At 48.1% G+C, this 20,955-nt stretch overlaps 1 protein-coding gene across 1 annotated transcript in view; it reads left to right on the top strand.

The window, feature by feature from the left end:
• TIGAR (TP53 induced glycolysis regulatory phosphatase) overlaps positions 1-20,955 on the top strand; it is a 329,118-nt gene that overhangs the window by 129,037 nt on the left and 179,126 nt on the right. The window contains exon 3 of the mRNA XM_086921416.1: positions 1,294-1,415. Coding sequence (XP_086777542.1) covers positions 1,294-1,415 — 122 coding nt within the window. The remainder of the gene's footprint in view (positions 1-1,293; positions 1,416-20,955) is intronic.

Genomic DNA, 20,955 nt, shown 5'->3' with positions numbered 1-20,955 from the left:
TGAATGGAAGGCAGTAGTACGAACAGGATATAACTATATCACATATGACTATCTGTAACGGTGAGCCATAAAGAACATTGCTGACCAAGTATAGTCGGCACTATTTCGACAATCATACAGCGTTGTACACGAAGGATCAACAGAACAACAGGGCACAAGGCCTACTCACAATGCCGCAACCATGCGGAAGAGTCCTGCAAATGGAACAAAATGTCCGCTGTTAAGCATAGTTCGGCATGTTGCGCTGGAGGATGGCAACATGACGCAGGACATCATTTGTGGACGTATAACAGTGAAGGTGGAATCGAGATTAGACTGACAGATTACTCATGGACTTTTAAGTGGGGTCAAGTCTTCCTCTTGTTTGAGAGGCCGGATGCCAGGTCCATTTACCGTTCAAAATCATCACTTTTAATGAAGTGAATTTATTATGTTTTCTAATAAGCATATGGAATGTTATAGTTGTTTGTCACCTAGCGTGTATGAGACATGCTAGGTGTAGTCAAAGTTTCAAAGCATCATCAGTGACTTATTGCAGCATGAAACAATGACATCTCTTTGGCAACTAAACTGAGCAATGACAACTAATTATGAGTCTTCTAGTAAAGTAACTTGACAAGGGACCAGATGATCACTTGTTTTGTTTCACCTGTTCTGTTTCTAGTAATGTTTTATGGGTTCTCATAATAAATTGTAAAGTGAGGAAGAATTTGAAACATTTTTAAAAAACATTTTTTTAAGTCTGATGCGGACCACAGAGCTTGTCTGTGGTACTTTGGACGCAGTAATCCTCCATGGCTATTAGCTATAGCCCTTTTTCCTGTGAGGCTTTCTTGGATGAATTGTCTGTGTTTGTTGTTTTTTATTCCAGGTGAGAATGTTTTATGGATGTTTAGCTCGCAAGCCTTTATGCTTTCACTATTTATTTGAAAAATAATTTGTCAACCTGACTCTTGATAGGTGACATTGATCTCAACATTACCCGATACTTGTCCATTCAAACAATTTAATTAGCAAGGTTCAGGCTGAAAAGTACCCATGTACTAACCTGTTTTTATCCAGTATGTATTACCCCTGGAACAATCTTTCTAGATCATAAAGTGCTTTCTGAGCCAATTTCTGTTGCACTCCGAGTCCTCATGAAATATGTGAAACTTCTGTCAGACCATAACACCTCTAGGGCAGTCTGTTAGTTGATGCCAGATCGAACAAAATGTCTCCACTGTGTTATTAGAATGATTTTAATGTTCCTAAGAGAGTTTCTACCACTTTCTGTGTTTCAATTTCTTTCAGGTCAAGGTATCGATGAACCACTGTCTGAGATGGGATTCAGGCAGGCGGACGCTGCGGGCAGGTTTCTTAATGGTGTCCGGTTTACTCATGTTTTCTCAAGTGACCTCATCCGTGCAAAGCAAGTAAGTATTTTCTCCCAAGTTTTATGTTTGTTGGTTAACAAATGATATGCAAAATAATTATACAGATATGAAAATTAATCCTGGGATCCATCGATTTTTCGGATGCTTAACATTTTGCATTTTGTAATGTATGCAAACAAAGTGCCACGTTGTGTAGCTTTTCGGTTTCTGTACACTTTTTGTGTGTGTGGGGGCAAATAAGCCTAAATAACACTGGGTTTCTTTTCAAGGGGTTGGGTTGAGCATCTCAGGTTATGCCCATTTGATGTAAATGTAAATGTGTTTGTATTTATATAGCGCCTTCTACCCTGAGGTCTCGTAGCGCGGTATTCATACCGCTGTGGAACCCTTCCTGGCTTTCCTGTGAAATGTCCACTCCTGGGCACCCCCAAGGTGAAGCCAGGCATCCAAGCGCTGCTGGGGCCGTTGTGGAGATTAAGCAAGCTATTGGCCAGTGTCACAGAGTGGGACCCATGATTAGACTAGGCACCCCGGCGAGAATTATCAGGTCCGGGGAAATTGTGTCCAAGACCCGCCGTGGCGGGAATTGAAACCTGGTCCCGGGCCAGACCTCTGCATCAGGGTCTGCCGCTCTAACCATTGAGTCACGCTTCTCCCTTTTGGTGAAAATAGTTCAGGGACTATCATTGCACTAGTCCTGGTCTTAATCTAGCGTTATGCAGCGGTGCTAATGAAAGTACAGATGTGTAGCCAATTATGCTTTGTTGTGTATTAAATACATTTATAATGGCACCGCTATATGTATAATTTGTCACATGAAACAGCAACATCTATGTAAAGAGGTGCGTACAATCGTCAGCCGGTTACTGAGCAGCATAAGAGAGTCATCAGAGTACATTTCTCCGAATCTTCCCATCGTAATAACTTCTTAAATGCAGTAAAAATACTTCTTACTGCTAATGCAACTATGATTATGAGTAAAGCCCGGCACCGGACTGTCGTGTGATCTGCTCATTTGTTAACGTCAGTCCTCCTTTTCTTTGAGAATAAGCACTCTGCCAGCCCAGTATAAAGCAGTTTGCTCTGGTGGACTCCGGATTATATTTAAGTTGATACACATGTAAATTTTGTATGCATCTCACACCACGGAATTGCCAATTTTAGGTCTTGCTTATAGCGTTGCAGCGCAATGCGCTGCTCGCTTTGCGATGCATGCAGTATACTCTATAGCTGGGGGAAGCTCCGACCCACTTTCCATCTATAAGTTTCATTGGCGTCCATCAAAAATTGAGCATTCTGATTGGTTTTTAGCTTCTCAGTCCCTCCTCCTGACGGCCATGTCGTCATTATTATTCTTCCGAGGCGGTCAGCCCCTTTCCTGTAAAAAACGTTTTATTCCCCTGCCTCTAACCGTTCCCTCCTGCAGTCCAATTTTTTTTTTACCACAACCACCCACCACCCCCTCCCATTCGTGCCTTCTCTAAAATGCAACAGGGCTCGCGTAAAACACGAGTCATGTTGCATTTTCAGTGCTTGTTTGTTTTCTGATTGGTGGCTCCATTGCACTCTTTGTTTCACATGCACCCGATGTCTTACATCGTACGCATGCGTGACAAATCAGTGCCGTTTTCCCAATTGACTGTGGGTGGCAGAGACAGCACAAGCAGCAAAGTGGCGTCTGGGGTCTGGTAAGTCTCACTTAAAGTATGCTCTGCATTCTAAATCTGTGCTCGTTGGCACTGTGAGAAGCAGAACAGCACAAGTCTGTGGAGAGGGACAGTGTAGAGGAGAAGGGGCGCAGTGGCGGTGTCACAACACTTCTCAGTCTGACATCAGCCGCAGGAGCATGAAAAGGAAGAACTTTAAAACCTTGGGTCATTCACACTTGTAATGGCCACTCGGGTTTGTTTCCTCACTTCAGCCCATCCCCCCCCCTCGGAGACCTGGTCTCCAGGCCTGACCTTTAATACATTGTGATCCAAAGTTGTGCTTAGTAAAGGCTCCTACCGCAGCTGGCATTAAGCAGGCGCCAGACTTGAAGTGACTTTTGCCGTACCCTTGCTACTGCTGCAAAATAGGTAAGTTTGTGTACCCTAGAAAACTTTGATGGAGTTCTATCTTCTACTTCACTAGAGCACACCTCTGAGGCGCTGTACTGTCACAGTAACTCTTCCATATCCACACTATACCTCCATAGTCGACTGTCACTCCCTTCCTTTTTATTTTCTTTCATTACATTCGGAGTAATTCTTCAACCCTCTTCAGCATATGATTTGGTTGAAATATATAGATCTCTCAATTCCAGTGCACTCCAGTACTCCATCTGTTCAGCTGTTTATGACGGACTTCCAGCCACTGTTTACAGTAAAACTGCTTCGCCCCCGTCGAACAGCTTTTTAAATGGAAAGATTTTATGAGACTGTACTCAACAGATCACCCTCCCGTAACACATAAACCTAAACTGAAGTTTCCGGGTATTGAAGCCAGCATATAGAAGTTAGTGAGTAAATACATAATAAACTACTTTGAGGTTAACTCATTGACTGCCTCCACATGAGTAATAGCATGTCTTATGTCATGTGTGTTTGTAGTCCGGGTGAGCGTGGTGTGGGGTGGTGTGGGCGGAGTTTTGGTGGCAAAGCTGTCAACTTTCAAAGTGTTAAACAATTGTGCTGAAAAATATGAGACAGTTGAGCTAAACATCGCCAAGAAGAGCTCACATTACATCGACTAAATAGTGCTTTTATTATTGTGAATGATCTTGCGCTCCTAATGAAAAACTGTCTCAAAAACACTACTCATCTCCACAATACTCACCATTAATCATGAATCACTACTAAGGCCCATAAACTAAAGAGACAACTTTGAGCGACTGAATCATGTGACCTAATTAAAACACTCTATTTATAAACTATTTACAAAAGTATATACATCTGCAGTTTATCATTTCTTACCATGGTTTTTGATCAAATGACATTTAATTAAGTCACAAAGGTGAATGGATCAACTAATGATAACTAGACCATGAATAAACAAGACCAGCTTGTTATTTCAAAAATCTAATTTTATTAGCTTTATTTTAGTCAAAGAAAGAGCATTTTTATTCAGAAATCATTATTGTATTAGCAATTTGAAAGCATCATTCAAGGAAAGGCTTATTAGTCTGACATTTTAAAGGTAAATCAATTAGCATGAATTAAAGCAAAATATAAGTTTCCATCCCTAATTCTATTTCCCTGTCTAAAACTCTCTTCACCTAAATGAATATTTAATAAAGACTGCTGTCCTTAGGTGCGCCAAAAGTCCATCAGCACGTCAATCTGGAATCGGGAAGCAAGAGCCCCCTCCTGCCTGTAGAGCCAGATTTTATACCTTTCTGACTAGCTAATCTTCTCAAAAAGGTTCATATTCTTTGCCATCCAGAGTTCCCATTGGCTGACTTATGTCAGACCATTTCATGTCATCATCATTTTCAAACCAAGAACGGGCTCTTCTTTAGCCCTATTGTTCGTATCATTTCATTTCCTCGAAAATGTATCAGTTCATTCGAGTTTCAATTCATAACTTCCTTGCTTTGGCAATCCTGCCGCTTCCTGTCCTTGGACAAACTCCATGAGCACATTATGCACGACTTATTCAACAGTAATTTCTGACAAAATTGTCGACGTGGTAAAACTTTCCACATCTTGTGTGTGCAAGGCTCTTCTCTGGACAGGTTTCAAAAACGCCATCTTTTTGCAGGCCCAAAAGGCCTCTCACGGAAACTAGTATATAAACAAACACAAGACATCAATAATTACAGAATTGAGACCCATTCTGTTACCCGCCCCCCTTCTAATTATTAACCGGGTTAATTATGTTACCTGGCCAAAGCACAAATAGCAGCATTTATATTAACCTTCTTCTTTTAGGCCATAAGGATCCTCCACAAGCTTTTGCCACAGAAAAGACACGACAAAACATATTGCACACAAATAATATAGCACATGCCATTAATTAAACAGCTATTACAACACATACAATTATGGGGGACCCTAGGGCTAATTTAATGACCAGCTCTGAGTACACGCCCTATCGAACACTCACTACAAAAAAGGGTACCAGAGGGTCAAGAGTTCTACAAGGGAATGTTTGGATAACGGTTGAGAGTTATTACCACTAGCCATACAACAAATCTTCTTGGTGAAATAAACAAGAGCCAGATCAGTGTCTAGTCTCTAACACCCATCAATCACCACTCGGAACCGCCCTTCATCATTTGGGGTTCTGAGGACCAACACAGCACCTGGTCTGATCTCTATCAGGAAGGGGCCTAGTAGATAGTACACAGACCTTCCTGTAGGCAGGGTGGGGTCACTTTCTGTTGAAAGAGTCTAATTGTGTCTAAGTGATGTAACTGACGGGGTAAAAAGTGCAGTGCAGAGAACAATGTGATACCAAGGGGTAAAGAAAAAGTGAGTAAAATTGGTTTAGGAAGCAAAAAAATTTTCATTGGATACAGCTTCCAATACCAATATTAAAAATAGCCAAGACAGGGAAAATTTATAAACTGTCTAGTAGTGGAACGTGGTCAACATGTTTCAGCGAATAGTGGCCAAGTAGCCTTGCTTTCTTCAGGAACTTATCCCCACCTGGCTGCGTCTCAGGACATAGGTGAAGCACCGCACTGTTAAGGTGAATAAATTCAAAAAATGAGTCGTCCACCATAGGCGTGTTAACACACAACATGGGTATTATTGGTGCTGAGGATCTCCGTTAAAGATGTTGGAAAATACTTCATTGTATTTAGTATAATGGTATAATGATAGTAAGCGTGAAGATCTCATGATCTTCCTCGCTCTAACGGGCTAGCATGGTAAGTAGAGCGATATTGGTGTGATTATATCAGCTCTCCGCAGTATGCTGCCTTAGCCTGTCAAACTGATGTGCCCAAAGGTACCTATAGGAATGTAGCGTAACAGGGACAAGTGGGGTAAAAATGATCAGAATCCCGCATATCCAGCTAAGCAACGAAAACCGTGTGCCCAAGATAGCTTCGCGCTACTGCTAAATAGATTGAATGTCACCAGGAACCCTACCTTTCCGTCGGTACTCCAACGCGGCATCTGTGCCGTCTGGGGAGGTACCGGCGGTCTGTTAGGTTTGGGTTTAAGTTACATTACCCAGGATAGGCTGAGACCGTCACGTGGTGCGCGGGCAAGCCTCGTCATAGGGTGTTTACAAGCTGGTAGTGCAACGGGTGCTCCGATTGGTTGAGCACTCGGTGAATTCGACCAATCGCGCTCACGCCGCTCATAGTCATAGTAACAGTAGTAAACACGCAAAAGCGTGATACTGGGAGGAACCCTGGTAGAAATTGTAGTACCCTGGAAAGTAATCCAAGGTGCGTGGCAAAAAAACGCTGCAGACCATATTAAACCGGTAAAGCGTAGAGCGCTATGTTTAAATAGACAAACGATGTGTTGTCTAATAGAGCCCCGGTCACTCGTTACCATAATTATGTATGATACTCAAAAAGGGTCCGACTCGGTCACAGGGCGATGGGGGGCCCTTAATTGATGTAAAGGATGGCGGTAAACCAGCCCTAGTATGTCAGATCCAAAACGATCATAACATCCTAGTGGGTTGCCTTCCCTATTGAGTGACACTGTGTTAAGGGTGCAGAATGTGTTATCCCTGCATGGTGACACTGTCCTGAGGGTCCAGAGTGAAATGTCCCTCCACTAGGTTTGTAGTTAACTGGAATAGTCCCATTGATCAACAGTATCTTGTTGGTCATCAAGATAAACCATTGGTCAAGTTGAAACTTTAAAGCGAGGACCAGGGTATGTCATCATTGAGCCCGCTCTGGTCAGTGCCAAGTTTCAGAACCCATTTCTGTTCCTTTACTAGTATAAAATTTCCCACATTCGTAACGTGTGATGGAATGAACGGTTTCTCTAGAACCGTCCATTTAAATGAAGTGGGTGAGTGATTCAAGGTAATGAAGTGGGTGGTGAGTCTAGTAGCCTGCCGTTTGCAGTTGATGGTACTTCTGTGTTCAGACAGCCTCACCTTGATCTTACGAGTGGTCATCCCCACGTATCTGAGTCCGCAGGGGCAGGTGATCAAATAAATCAATTTGTCGCTGTTGCAGTTGGTGAATCTCATTTGTCTCCAGGGCCTGGAAGTACCAATATCTATTTAGGTAGTTTTAGATGTCTGTGCACATGATTGACACGTGCCACATGGATGGTGGCCGGATACTGGAGGCAAGTCCCACAAGGTGCCCACTGCTCTGGGTGTTTCCTCTTGTGGTCTGGTGTGGACCATTCTGTCTCTCAGGTTGGGTCCTCTCTTAAAAGCAAACAGCGGCTGTTGGATAGAGTGGGGTCCTGAGTTTAAAATGGACCAACGTCTCTTCACAGCTTTCTTAATGTTGTTGGATAATGTACCAAAAGTATGTACAAAAGTGAGCCTTTCAGAGGTTCTTTTGGAGTTGAAGGTTCCAATAATGCTGCTCGATTGTTGTTACTTGCCCGTTTCATAGCACGGCGCACCAGACGGGGGGGGGGATATTTCCTCTCAACAAGCTGAGTCTTGAGAGCGGCTGAGTGTGTTTCAAAAGCTGGGCCAGTAGAACAGTTTCTTTGTACCCGTAAAAATTGCCCGAAGGGCAGGTTATCCCGTAACGACTTGGGATGATGGCTGTCGTACATCAGGAGGGAATTTCTAGACATAGGCTTCCTATACAGTTCTGACTGCAATCCATTAGTTGTAGCCTTGATCAAAAGGTCGAGGAAAGCCAAACTGTCTCCGCCAATCTCTATGGTGAAACGCAAAAAAGCATTTCTGCTGTTCAACCATCCAAGAAAATCCCGGCAACTAGATCTGGAACCTCGCCATACTACCAATATATCGTCGATATATCGTTTCCAGATTTTTATCTGGTCGAAGTATGGATTGGACTCAGTCAGGATGTGTCATTGCTCGAAAGAGTGTACATAAAGGTTTGCCAGGCTGGGAGCATAAACGCTCCCCATGCTGGTGCCTTACACCTGTAAATATGTGTTTTCCTCGAACTTGAAGAAATTTTTCTTCATAGCTAAAGTAGCACAGGCCATGATAAAATGAACCGGAGTGATGGTGTCTATCTCGTTGGTATCAAGCAAAGAATGGATGACTTCAAGGGTTTCATCCTGAGGTATGGAGGTATATAAGGCCTCTACATCAAATGAGACCAAAAGGTCGGTTGTGGCATCAAAGTCCAGGCCAGGCAATAGACGTGGGACGTCGGTGGTGTCTTTCAAGTAAGTAGGCATCATTTGGACCATTGGGCGTAAGAAGTGGTCTACAAATGTCGACAGTGGTTCTAAAATCGAACCGATGCCCGAGATGATCGGTCTACCAGGTGGCGAGCGTTGTTCTTTGTGCACCTTCGGTAAGATATAGAAATAGGGTGTCACTGGATGTTCTGTATTCAAGAAGATTGCCTCAGATTCAGTTACCCATCCTTCGGCTAGAGCCTCTTCCGTCATATTCCGAATTGTTCTTTGTAACTCCATTGTTGGATCATGATCCAGAAGGCGGTATGACTTGACATCGCTCAATTGTCGAAGACATTCGGCTCGATAAGTCTCTATGTCAAGGATGACAATGGCCCCGCCCTTATCAGCTGGTTTAATGATTATGGACTTGTCTGCAGACAATGATTTTAGGGCCTGATGCTCCGCTTTAGGAAGGTTGCAGAATGTTCTATTGTCTTGTTTGTACAACTCCTCAACATTACGTTCAATGGCCTGTTCAAAGGCTAATACATGAGCCGGCATAAGATGGGTGGGTGGATTGAACTTGGACTTTAGTTTAAGCCCTGTATTGGTCACCTTATCATCTTGTTCTGATCTCTGTTTATCAGTGAAAAAGAAATGTAGTCTTACTTTCCTGATAAATCTAGCCAGTTCTAGGCGGGTTTCAAAATGTTCGTTCCGGTGTGTGGGAACAAAGCCCAGGCCTCTATTGAGGGCCGCCTGTTCAGTCTGAGTCAAGATGTGTTTACTCAGATTAATTACGATGCTACCTCCGTGTGGGTCTGTTCCTTGTTCTTGGCCGCCGTGCTCCGTAAGTTCCTGGTCGAGCTCGATGTTGTTGGGGAGCTGAATTGTACTTGGGGTTGTGCTTGGGGTTGAGCTTGAGACTGGCTCTCCTTCTGCCCCGTGATCTGCCGTGGCCATGCCCTAAAAAAGGCTGTCCGTTGAAATTAGTTGGAAAATTGGGTGGGCAGTTGGGTGGAAAAGGGCCCATCGAAGGATGGAAAGGACCTTGTTGGTTAGGAAAAAATCCTTGACCTCCATATTGCCAAGGATTGGGTGGCCACCATTGTTGTGGTCCTTGGTTGTGTTGGTTCCCCCTCCAAGATTGATTAAAGTTCTTCTTTCCACGGCCTCTGCCCCGCCTAGTTTGGTTGTCGCTGCCAGAGTCACTCCCAGAGGTGTTTCCGTCTGAATCAGAAGTACCATAGTTTGAACTAGTTTTACGATTGTTTGGATTAAAAATGGGCGGAGTATATGACTCGCTGGTATATGGATAGACTCGGTCAAATTTGAATTTGTCCAGGTCTTTCCTAAACTTTTCCATCTTGGTGAATAAAGTATGTTCTTTATAGTCGCTGTTGTTTTTATCAGACTCATCTTTACTCTTTTGGAAGACCTTATTAGAGAGAGTGGCTTTAATTTTGGATTCAGTGATTTGAATTTCAACAAGAATAGCATCAGCTGCCAGTTTTGAGGTCTTAATAATCAGGATCAACCAATCTCTCGTTCAACGCCAAGCGATCAATGCCCAACTTCTCAGAAATTCCTTGTCTTTAAGAAATAACCTGGGACATTAGTGACAATAAGCCCTGTAGGGGCACAATTATTGCGTAAGTATTGGGCCATGATGGTGCCGTGTAATGCTGTTCTGGTCATAGATTTTTTAAGACCCAGAAGCTTACCCCATTCCTCTTCACTGGTCGCAACCACTAGAGGTGTGACGTCCAGTAAGTCAGGGAAGTCGGCCAAAGCTAACTGAAGGTCCTCATCGTCAAACGAAAGGCCATGGTTCTCAGCCATAATAGAAAGATGGAGGAAATTAATTGGGCAAGTGTGCACAGAAATCTCAGAAAAAAGCTGTGTGTTAACACTCAAAAAAGCGGACAGAATCACCCAGGCGAGGGTGGATTATGTATGGTCTGTTAAGATCCGTACAAAAAATACTGCGGGGGGGGCGTGGCTAGCAGCCGATGATGGCGGCAGCAACCTAGAGAGGCTCCCGTAGCAAGGCGGCTTCTCGCAACAATCCGCATGCCTATCCGCTCAATACTCGTCCCAGAAGGGGTGTCCTGGGTGCGGTGACCGAACGGCGTTCGCTGTAGAAATTTGGGAGCTTTCATGCCCCGGAAAGAGGAGGAAAGACCTACTTTGTCCTCCACCGAAGTGCGGCCTGGTGGCACGAGTGCAGCCGCGGTGGTCTGGCCGGGCTCCATCCGGGCGGAAGTGGACCCTCCTCGGCACGGCCGACAGGAAGTGCCCGCAGAAGACATAGTTCGACACCAACGGACCTCCGGACTGGCGGGTCCCCTCTGAACTCTCAGCTTCCGACTTTAATTGTCCGGCGACAAAGCGGGGCAGTGCCTGCGCAGGGGTGTGGAATTTTTGAAAAAATGTACTTGCCCAATGGACAAAGTGCTACAGAAATCTTCTTGTCCTGTAATGAAATCCACTTGTCCCCTTCACTACCTAATCATTTAGATGAGGCTTTTACTAATTGGCTACAGTCTCCTAAGTAAACTTGCCCTCTGCTTCCGTCCATCAGTAGTAAGTAGCCAAGCAAAATCCCTTACAGCAACCTATAAGCTTCCACATTTCCTCTCACCATAAATTCTAAACCCGTCCCCTTTCCTCTTATTTGCAGTCCACAACCCTTCCAGTGACTCATCATAGGCTTCATCGCTCTTTCTTCTGTTCTTTCACACTATGTGCTTTATTCCCTTACCCATTTCTAACAGTACAGACTGAATAGTGTTTTTCCTCCTCGCTCTCATTACAGGCTACAGGCTCCATGCCCCTTCTTCCACTACACAGAATACAGGTTTCATGCTTGGTCCCTTTGCCTCCAACTCTCTACATGTTCTATGCCCCTCGGGAGAGAGCATGTAGCAAATTAAGACACTGGTGGTGGACTTACTAGCCGGGAGAAGTGAGACAGATGGTGGTTGCAGTGAGTTCAGAGTGGAAATAAGTAGGACCTGAGTTGGAGATGGGTGGGCTACAGTGGTGAAGTAGTGTACAGGAATGCAAGGAAGTGTGCAAAGAGGATGCTGGGAAGAGAGGTGGACAGGTTTGTAGCTCAGGAGTTGAGGCACTAAGCAGGAAGTGAGCGGCAGAAGGAAAGATGTGGTAACCAGAAGGGACTATAGCCATAAGCAACTGAAAGATCCAAGACAAAAGGGAGGCGTTGGAATGAGGCAGGCAGGCATCGGTAAGATTATTGGTTCACCTTCCTTGACAAGTAGTCAGGGGGACGGTTTGTTCCAGGCAGAAAGAACATTTTGGATTAACCCCCAACATTCTGGTTTATAGAAGCATCTTTCACCCCTGACAGCAGCAGGCCAACACCTTGGGAGGCTGGGGAAAGCAGAATAAACAGGGAAGACAAAAAAGGGGGCCTCAATAACATAAAACTAAATAACCTGGATATATTTAAGGCAAATTACCACGAAATCAAGACAGTCAATAATCACAGGGGATCAGACACGATCTAGACTTGAGTATTCTGGGTGAAAGTACAGAAAAAGCAACCTGAAATTGAAAATGTGAAATACCTGCATATTTTGTGTACATTTACTGAAAATTGCTGATCATAGTACGGGAGTATAATATAATGCACACTTTCGCCGCTTTTTGCAGTTTTGATTATAGTGGATTGAAATCAATTAGAATGGACTTGTTGCTACCCGAATAAACCCACTTAAGTGCAGACGCTGCTGGCTTCCTGCTTGGCCTGTTAGTAGATTTCAAATGTTTATCCCCCTTACAATGAACTGACTGTTTAACCGTGGTGCTCATATCCTCAGAGAAGCTACTGCTGCTATTCTCTGAGACTGGAGAGCTTGCAACTGTCTTTATCTTCGGACCCTGAAGCCTCTGAAACATCAGATAACGAGAAAAAACGTCCCCACAATCAAGAGCATCATCAGTACTTTAAGCCCAACTGTAGCATCCTTACAGTTTATTTTCCGTAAGCCAGATCGAAAATTCCTGCTGAGTCACTGCCAAGCTTAGCGATACACATAGAGGGAACAGTAAAACGGACATCATCTTATTAGGCAAGCCATTTACTGCATATAAATAGGAGTTTTGCCCCACCTCAAAGCCCGAGACTATAGAGTCCGACCTAGCTATAGCGGTTATAATTATGGGTGGAAGAGCCGACGAAGAGCATCGTGCACGCGCCTCTGCATAATGCAATGTCATTGAGCCAGGATTAGAAGTGGTAGTCATAATTTGAGGGGCCGTCACAACAAAACACACACTGACCTGAGACTTACATGTAGAGGAGCGAAGACAGGATAGCTCACTTTGCTGCGTTTCTGCTTTAGTGATGCCTTGCGTGCTGCTTGGTGCTTCCCCAATGTGAATCCCTGGATATTCTCTGTGAATGTAACACCCGCTCCGGGCTGACCCATAGACTGACCAGGTTGCCGGTCTCAAGGGTTGCTGGGGAGAGGTGCGCTCTCAACACCAGCACCAGCCAGGAGTTGGTTCTGGCCACCCGTCAGTCTAAACAAATCCTCAATCGAAAGTTGCGGTCTAGATCCTCGGTTCAAGGCGGTCAAATCAGTGCCACATTTCAATCTTCCTTATGCCAGATTTCAGTCTCCCTTGTCCCCATCCGATGGCCTCACATTCTCCTCTCGTAGGAGGAGCATCAGATTGCAGAAACCCTGCTCCACCGTTCTCCAACTGCTCCCGGGTTTTACGTGATGACTTCAGCTGCATTGTAGAGAGCGGCTCCTTCTGGTCATTGCCTGGTCTACGGAACGGAAGACTTCCGAAGTGCCGCCAAACAGCAGAGAGCTGCCGGGCCTGCCAAGCCCGCCAGTAACACAGACTCCGCTGTTTTACTCTCATAGCCAATCACAGGCTAGAGTCCAGTCATTGCCTCTAACCAATCAGAGGCCTCCAAAAGTTCTCTGGCTTTCGGCAATCATTTTTGATTGGCTGTGAGCTCCAGAGTCCCCACAGATCGGATATTATTTATGTGATTTAATGTCTACTTGTCCGTCGGACAAAATAGACATTAAATCTTCTTGCCCATCATAAAAATCAACATGGTTCGGGCGTCGGGCGATATGATTTCCCCACCCCTGGCCTGCGGCGGCAATCGATCGCGACTGAAGGTTGAAGTTACCGAGTGATAGCCGCCATTTTGCCCTGGCCTGCCTGCGCTGAGGTGGACCGGCCGCCGAAGAAACTACAGCGCCAGCAGCGGTCACCGAACTGTGCCTAGCTGAGCACTCCATCTGAACGCTTCGGCGCCGTTGGCCGCGGACGGCCTGCTTCCCCTAACACCGAAAGTGCCTCGCCGTCGAGCCAAAATGGCGGGGAAGGGACTCCGACAAACCGCCGCTCAGGCGACACTCTGCAAATTCGCCTACGATAACCAGGCACTTTCCCAGCCTGAGCAACGCAAATCCCTGGGCAAAGGTGCGGACAGCGACGGAGCAAAAAAGGCTACTTTGGACGAGGTCCTACGCGCCCTAGAGCAGGTTCAAGCGACGGTGGGCTCGACTGCTACCGAGGTGACCCTCATACGAGCTGACCTCCAAAAGATGGGTGAGAGGGTGAAGCAAGTGGAGGTGGTGGCCAAATCACTCGTGGAAGACGTCTCGGATCTACAGGTGGCAATGGAAAAGTTGCAGGCTGACAAACTCTTGAAAGACAAGCTGGATGATCACGAGGGTCGCTCCAGGCGAAACAACGTCCGCATTTTAGGGGTCCCGGAATCTGAAACGAAAGGGGCCATGGACCTGTATGTGGAGGACCTCATCAAGAACCAGCTAGCCCCTAGTCAAGTCAAGTCAAGTCATAGAATTTATATAGCGCACTACATACCCAGAGGGTTTCAAGGCGCTTAGGAAGGGGAGGAGGATTACTTGTCAAATATCCACATTTTAAGTTGCTTTCTGAATGCTAGGTGGTTCTGGGTAAGGCGAAGGTAAGCGGGGAGTGAGTTCCATGTTTTAGCAGCCAGGTATGAAAAGGATCTGCCTCCCATGGTGGTCTTGTTGATGCGAGGTACAGTGGCGAGGGCTTGGCTGGAAGAACGTAGTTGGCGGGAGGGGGTGTAGAAGGATAGTCGTGAGTTGAGGCATTCTGGACCGATGTCGTAGAGTGATTTGTGTGCGTGGGTAAGCAGTCGGAAAGTGATCCTCTTATTGACGGGTAGCCAGTGGAGGTCTTTAAGGTGATCAGAGATGTGTTCGTTGCGTGGGATGTCTAATATGAGTCTGGCTGAGGCGTTTTGGATTCGTTGGAGTTTCTTCTGGAGTTTTGCGGTAGTACCTGCGTAGAGGGTGTTTCCGTAGTCCAGTCGGCTCGTGACCAGAGCGTGGGTGACTGTTTTCCTTGTGTCGGAGGGGATCCAGCGAAATGTTTTTCTGAGCATGCGAAGAATGTTGAAGCAGGAAGAGGTTACGGCGCTGACTTGTCTGTTCATTGAGAGTGAAGAATCCAGGATGACGCCTAGGTTCCGTGCGTGGTCTGTCGGGATGGGTGCTTTTCCGAGGGCTTCCGGCCACCAGGAGTCGTCCCATGCAGAGGGTGATGTACCTAGGATGAGGACTTCTGTTTTGTCTGAGTTCAGTTTCAGACGGCTTTGTTTCATCCATTCGGCAACTTCTTTCATTCCTTCATGTAGGTTAGTTTTGGCGGTGCTGGGGTCATTGGTGAGAGAAAGGATCAGTTCAGTGTCATCCGCGTAAGAGATGATGTTGAGGTTGTGTTGGCGTGCGATGGCCGCGAGGGGGCTCATGTATACGTTGAAGAGGGTGGGACTGAGTGAGGATCCTTGTGGTACGCCGCAGATGACTTCAAAGGCCTCGGACTTGAATGGTGGAAGGCGAACTCTCTGGGTTCTTCCGGTGAGGAACGAGGTGATCCATTCAAGTGCTTTTCCTTGGATTCCGATGTTATTGAGGCGTTGTAAAAGGGTTTTGTGGCAGACTGTGTCGAATGCTGCCGAGAGGTCAAGGAGGATGAGGGCGACTGTGTCTCCATTGTCCAGTAGAGTTCGAATGTCGTCTGTTGCTGCGATGAGGGCGGTCTCAGTGCTGTGTTTTGCTCGGAAGCCAGATTGTGAGGGGTCGAGGGATTTGTTGGCTTCGAGGAAGGCGGCGAGCTGGTTGTTGACAGCTTTCTCGATGACTTTGGCCGGGAATGGAAGAAGCGAGATGGGGCGGTAATTTTTGAGTTCGGTGGGGTCCGCTGTGGGTTTTTTCAGAAGGGCGGTGAGTTCAGCGTGTTTCCAGTCTTCCGGGAAGGTAGCGGAGTTGAAGGAGCAGTTGATGACGTCTCGGAGGTGCGGTGCTATGACTGAGTCTGCTTTGTTGAAGATGTGGTGAGGACATGGGTCTGTGGGGGATCCTGAGTGGATGGAATTCATCAGGCGGATGGTGTCCTCAGTGGAGATTGGGTTCCAGTCGTTAAGGGTGTTCACGGGGGGAAGATGATCAGCAAATGGTAGGGTGGGTTGGTTTCCGGGTTGGTTGTCAAAGCTGTTGTGGATGTCTGCAATCTTGTTGTGGAAAAATGAGGCTAGGGAGTCGCAGAGGGTTTGAGAGGGGGTGATGTCGTTGGAGTTGGCCGAGGGATTGGAAAATTCCTTGACGATGTTGAAAAGTTCCTTGCTGTTGTGAGCGTTGTTGTCAAGTCGATCCTTGAATGCTGTTTTCTTGGCTTTTCGGATTAGTTGGTGGTGAATGCGGGTGGCGTTTTTGAAGGCGTCCTTGGTGCTGATGGTTGGGTCTTTTTTCCAGGCCTTTTCAAGGGAGCGGCAGAGTTTCTTGGACTTCTTGAGATCATCGTTGAACCATGTGGCCTTCTTGCTGCCAGGTTTGTTTTGACGTTTTTTCAGTGGTGCTAAGGTGTCAGCGGTGTTGGATAACCATATGGTGAGATTGGCGGCGGCTTCGTTCGCGTTAGAAGAGAGGGCTGGGGTGTTTTGAAGGAGCGATGCGGAGATTTGGTCCGTGGTGATTTTGTTCCAGTTTCTTTGCAAGGTAGGTTGGAGGTGGATGCTGTGTTTTGGTTTGTTGTAGGTGAAGTGAACGCAGCTGTGGTCAGTCCAGAGGAGGTCTGTGGTGTGGCTGAAGGAGACATGGTTGCTGGATGTGAAGATGGGGTCGAGTGTGTGACCTGCGATGTGGGTGGGGGAAGTGACTAGTTGTTTAAGTCAGAGGTTGGCGAGGTTGTCCACGAGGATGGCGGTGTTGCGGTCGTTGATCTTTTCTAGGTGAAAGTTGAGGTCTCCCAGAAGGATGTAGTCTTTGGAGGGGAGCGCGTGTGGGGTGATGAAGTCCGTGATGTCTTCACTGAATTTTGCGCGAGGTCCTGGTGGCCTGTAAAGGAGGGTGCCTCTGAGTGTGGTTTTGGGGTCGATGTGGATCTGGAAGTGAAGGTGTTCGGAGTTGGCGAGGTTGGCGTCAGAGCTGGTTGATATGCGGATTGATTTCTTATGGACAATAGCGATTCCTCCTCCTGTGTGGCTGGTACGGTCTTTGCGAGTGATCTTATAGTCTTCAGGGATGGCAATGGTGATGTCTGGTGCGGAGGAAGCATTCATCCATGTTTCCGTGAGGAAGGCGATGTCCGGAGAAATGGTGTCTAGTAGGTTCCATAGGTCAATGGCGTGTCTGTGGACCGATCGGGTGTTGAGAAGGATGCATTGTAGGTGGTTGGGGTCGGGAATCTGTGGTGTGGTCGTAGCAGAGATGTTGTCAGTGCCGCTGAATTTGCAGGTGACGCAGGAGAAAGGTCCATGGGTTTGTCCAGGGGCGGCTTGGACGCAGTTGGGAGCGCGTCCGGGGTTAAGGGCTAGGAGGGAGGCGGCATCGTAGGTAATGCGGGGGGGCTGGGCGGCGCGAGGGGCAGGGGGTATGGCGCTGGGCGCGGTCCAGGCGCGGACGGGCGTAGACGGGCTTACCTTTGGCGCACCTTCGGCGCGGCTGGGGCGCGATCGCTGCGCGTGAACGCTGCGCGTAGGGTCAATGGTCATATATGGATGGTGGAGGGGGCGGAGCGTGGGAGGGGCGGCTGGGAGGCGTGAGCGAGGTGGAGGGAGGGCTCTGGTCAGCTAGAAGATGACCGCAGCAACAATAACAAACAAGGAGCAATGGAGCGCTAAAGTAACAGGGACAACTTCTTTACTGTAGAGCGAGCCCATAGGGTACCCGGTGGGACACCTAAACCGGGAGCTGCACCGCGTCCCATCCTGGCAAGACTTTTTAACTTTCGAGATCGAGACACAATTCTCCAAGCGGCCAGGGTGGCACCACCTATTCAGATTCAAAATTCACGCATCTCCTTCTTCCCGGACTACACGGCGGAGGTCACGCGCAGGAGGAGGACTTTCCTGGAGGTGAAAAAGACGCTTCGTGAACAGGAATTGCCGTACTCCATGCTGTGCCCGGCTACGAGTGGTGGCCGACAGGAAGGTCTGGTTCTTTGACTCTCCGGAGACGGCAAGAGAATGGCTGGAGGGATGGCGCGCAGTGGACCGCACGTCGGCCCATCGACGCAACAGGCCCGAAACCGACAGCCGGCCCGGCTCGCAAACTTCGGCAAGGAGGAGCGCAAGTGCATCGCCATCACAAGATCGAACTGGGGCTGCCGGGGGCGAATGAGAATCGCAGGCGAAGAACTGGTTGAACTCTGACTTCCTCCCATAAAGATTGCTCTATCTCGTCGTTCTTGGACTCTGGCCTGGACATCCCGATGGCGGCAATGGGACCGCCTGCTTATGGGGACACTCTCCCCTGACGCGCAAGTACTCTGTTTTTGGGATGGGATAAGCGCTCTGCTGAGTTGGGGTGGCGGGCAGTTGAAGGTCCGTTAGGCAGGGAGGCAGGGTGGGCAGGGGTGGGGCGGGGTTGTTTCTTTCTCATGGGAAATTCGCTAAGTCGATCAGGAACTGTACAGTGTATTTTGACTAGGATTGTGCTATTGCAGGTGTGGATGAATCTTGCTGGACATATTATGTGTTGGGTGATTGTTGATGGCGGATGAACGACTCAATGCCGTGGGGGTAGATGGGATGCCAACGAGTGGCTCCGCCCTCCGGCTTCTCTCCTGGAATGTGCGGGGCTTAGGGGATAAGGTAAAACGCGGCCTAGTCTTGTCTGAAGTGAAGCGCTACAAACCAGACTTGATACTCCTGCAGGAGACTCATTAGGTGGGTGGAGCGACCAGGGCACTGGACAGGAGGGGTTATAGAATGCTCGTACACTCCGAATTTTCCACTGGTTCTAGGGGCACAGGTGTGCTGGTCAGAAAATCCTCCCACTTCATCACACTTAGCACTAAATCTGACACTCAGGGGTGCTTCGCAGCGGTGGTGGGACAGTGGGACGGTCACCCGTTAACGGTGGTCTCAGTGTATATCCCGCCTTCCCTACACTCGGTGATGCTTCCAGCCCTGGGCGACTTCCTGCTGTCCCTCCCGGATGGTGACATGCTCTTGGGTGGGGACTTCAACGCAGCTGCAGACCCGCAGCTCGACAGGTTCCCGGTGGCTGCCCCGCCGGGGGGACCCTCCCGGTTCCGGCGGTTCTTAGAGGCACTGGGGCTGGTAGATGTTTGGCGCCATGTTCACCCCCTGATCAAACAATACACGTTTCATTCCACAGTTCATAACAGCCTATCACGTATTGATTATTTCCTAGCGTTGGGAGACGGGTTACAGCGAGTGGATGAGGTAGGCATACACCCTCGAGGCATCTCCGACCACTCCCCCTTAACCCTCACCATTACCTCCCGAACACAGTCCCGTCGCCGCATATACCCCATTCAGGCCTCTTACCTTAAAGTCCCTAAAATCAAGAAGGCTCTTCAGAGGGCCACGGAGCAGTACTTCATTGAAAACGAACCAACTGCGGCTTCTGCTGAGATTCTCTGGGAGGCATATAAAACAGTATTGCGGGGACAGGCTATAGGCTCCATAGCTGCACATAGGAAGGAGCGAACAGCTGAGCACTCTGCCCTTGAGCTCCAACTGCGCGAAGCCACAGCCACCCACGAAGCCGACCCCACGGAGGACACGGCACACACCCTTACACTTCACCAGCAATTATACACAGACCATGCACGCCTCAAGGTACAGGGGCATATCACTGAGACACAGAACCGGGTGTACGATGTAGGAGACAAGGCAGGGAAGATGCTGGCCTGGCTTGACAAGAGAGGGGGTAGCTCCAGGGGGATCCAACAGGTGTGGGACAGACATGGCATGATGCTAACAGACCCTGACCGAGTAGTGGAGGCGCTGGCGTCCCACTTCGAAAAGGTGTATACTCCCGAACGGGAGGTGACAGTGATTGCGGCCCAGTATGCACTGAGCGACATAGACATTCCGTCATTGCGACCGGAGGCCGTAGCCGACCTGGAGGCGGCTTTGACTACCGATGAACTTCGGTTAGCCATAGGGGCGCTTAAACCCGGTAAGGCACTTGGACCGAACGGCATCCCGGTCGAATGGTTCCAGGCACGCACTGAAGACCTTTGTCCCTACCTACTTAAGATGTTTGTAGAATGTCGTGAAAAGGGCCAGCTCCCGCTAGATCAGCGGACGGCCACGATAGTGGCTATACCAAAGCCCGGCAAGCCACCGGAAGAGTGCGCTTCCTACCGCCCCATCTCTCTGTTGAATGCAGAAAGCAAAATTCTAGCGAAGCTCCTAGCCAACCGCCTACTGCCCCATCTGTCCGACCTAATCCACCCAGATCAGTCGGGGTTCATGCCTCATAGAAACACTGCACTTAATCTCAGAAGGGTACACGGGGTTCTGGCACGAGCGGACACACTTAGCGATAGTGCAGTTATACTGGCCCTGGACGCGAAGATGGCTTTCGACCTGGTGGAGTGGACCTACCTCTTCGAAGTCCTATCCCACATGGGCTTCGGCCCGAACTTCATATCGTGGATAAAGCTTCTCTACACAGCACCAGTAGCGCATGTGGTGGCGAATGGCCACATATCACGCACATTCCCGCTTGGCCGTGGCACCCGGCAGGGCTGCCCTCTATCGCCCCTGCTTTTTGCGCTTACCTTGGAGCCTCTGGCTATTCGCATCAGACATACCCCCTTACTCAAGGGAATTCAATGGAGGGAAGGATGGGAAGACCGCTTGTCCCTCTATGCGGACGACATGCTGGTATATCTGACGGATCCCGAGCGTGGAGTCCCGGCCCTTCTGCGCCTGTGCGATGAACATGGTGAGGTTTCAGGATACACCATCAACTGGAACAAGTCGGAGCTATATGTGCTGGCAGGGAGCACCCCGACAC

This window comes from Lissotriton vulgaris, chromosome 1_1 (genome assembly GCF_964263255.1).
Source record: "Lissotriton vulgaris chromosome 1_1, aLisVul1.2, whole genome shotgun sequence".
NCBI lineage: Eukaryota > Metazoa > Chordata > Amphibia > Caudata > Salamandridae > Lissotriton > Lissotriton vulgaris.
This window is presented reverse-complemented; position numbering and strand designations above follow the sequence as displayed.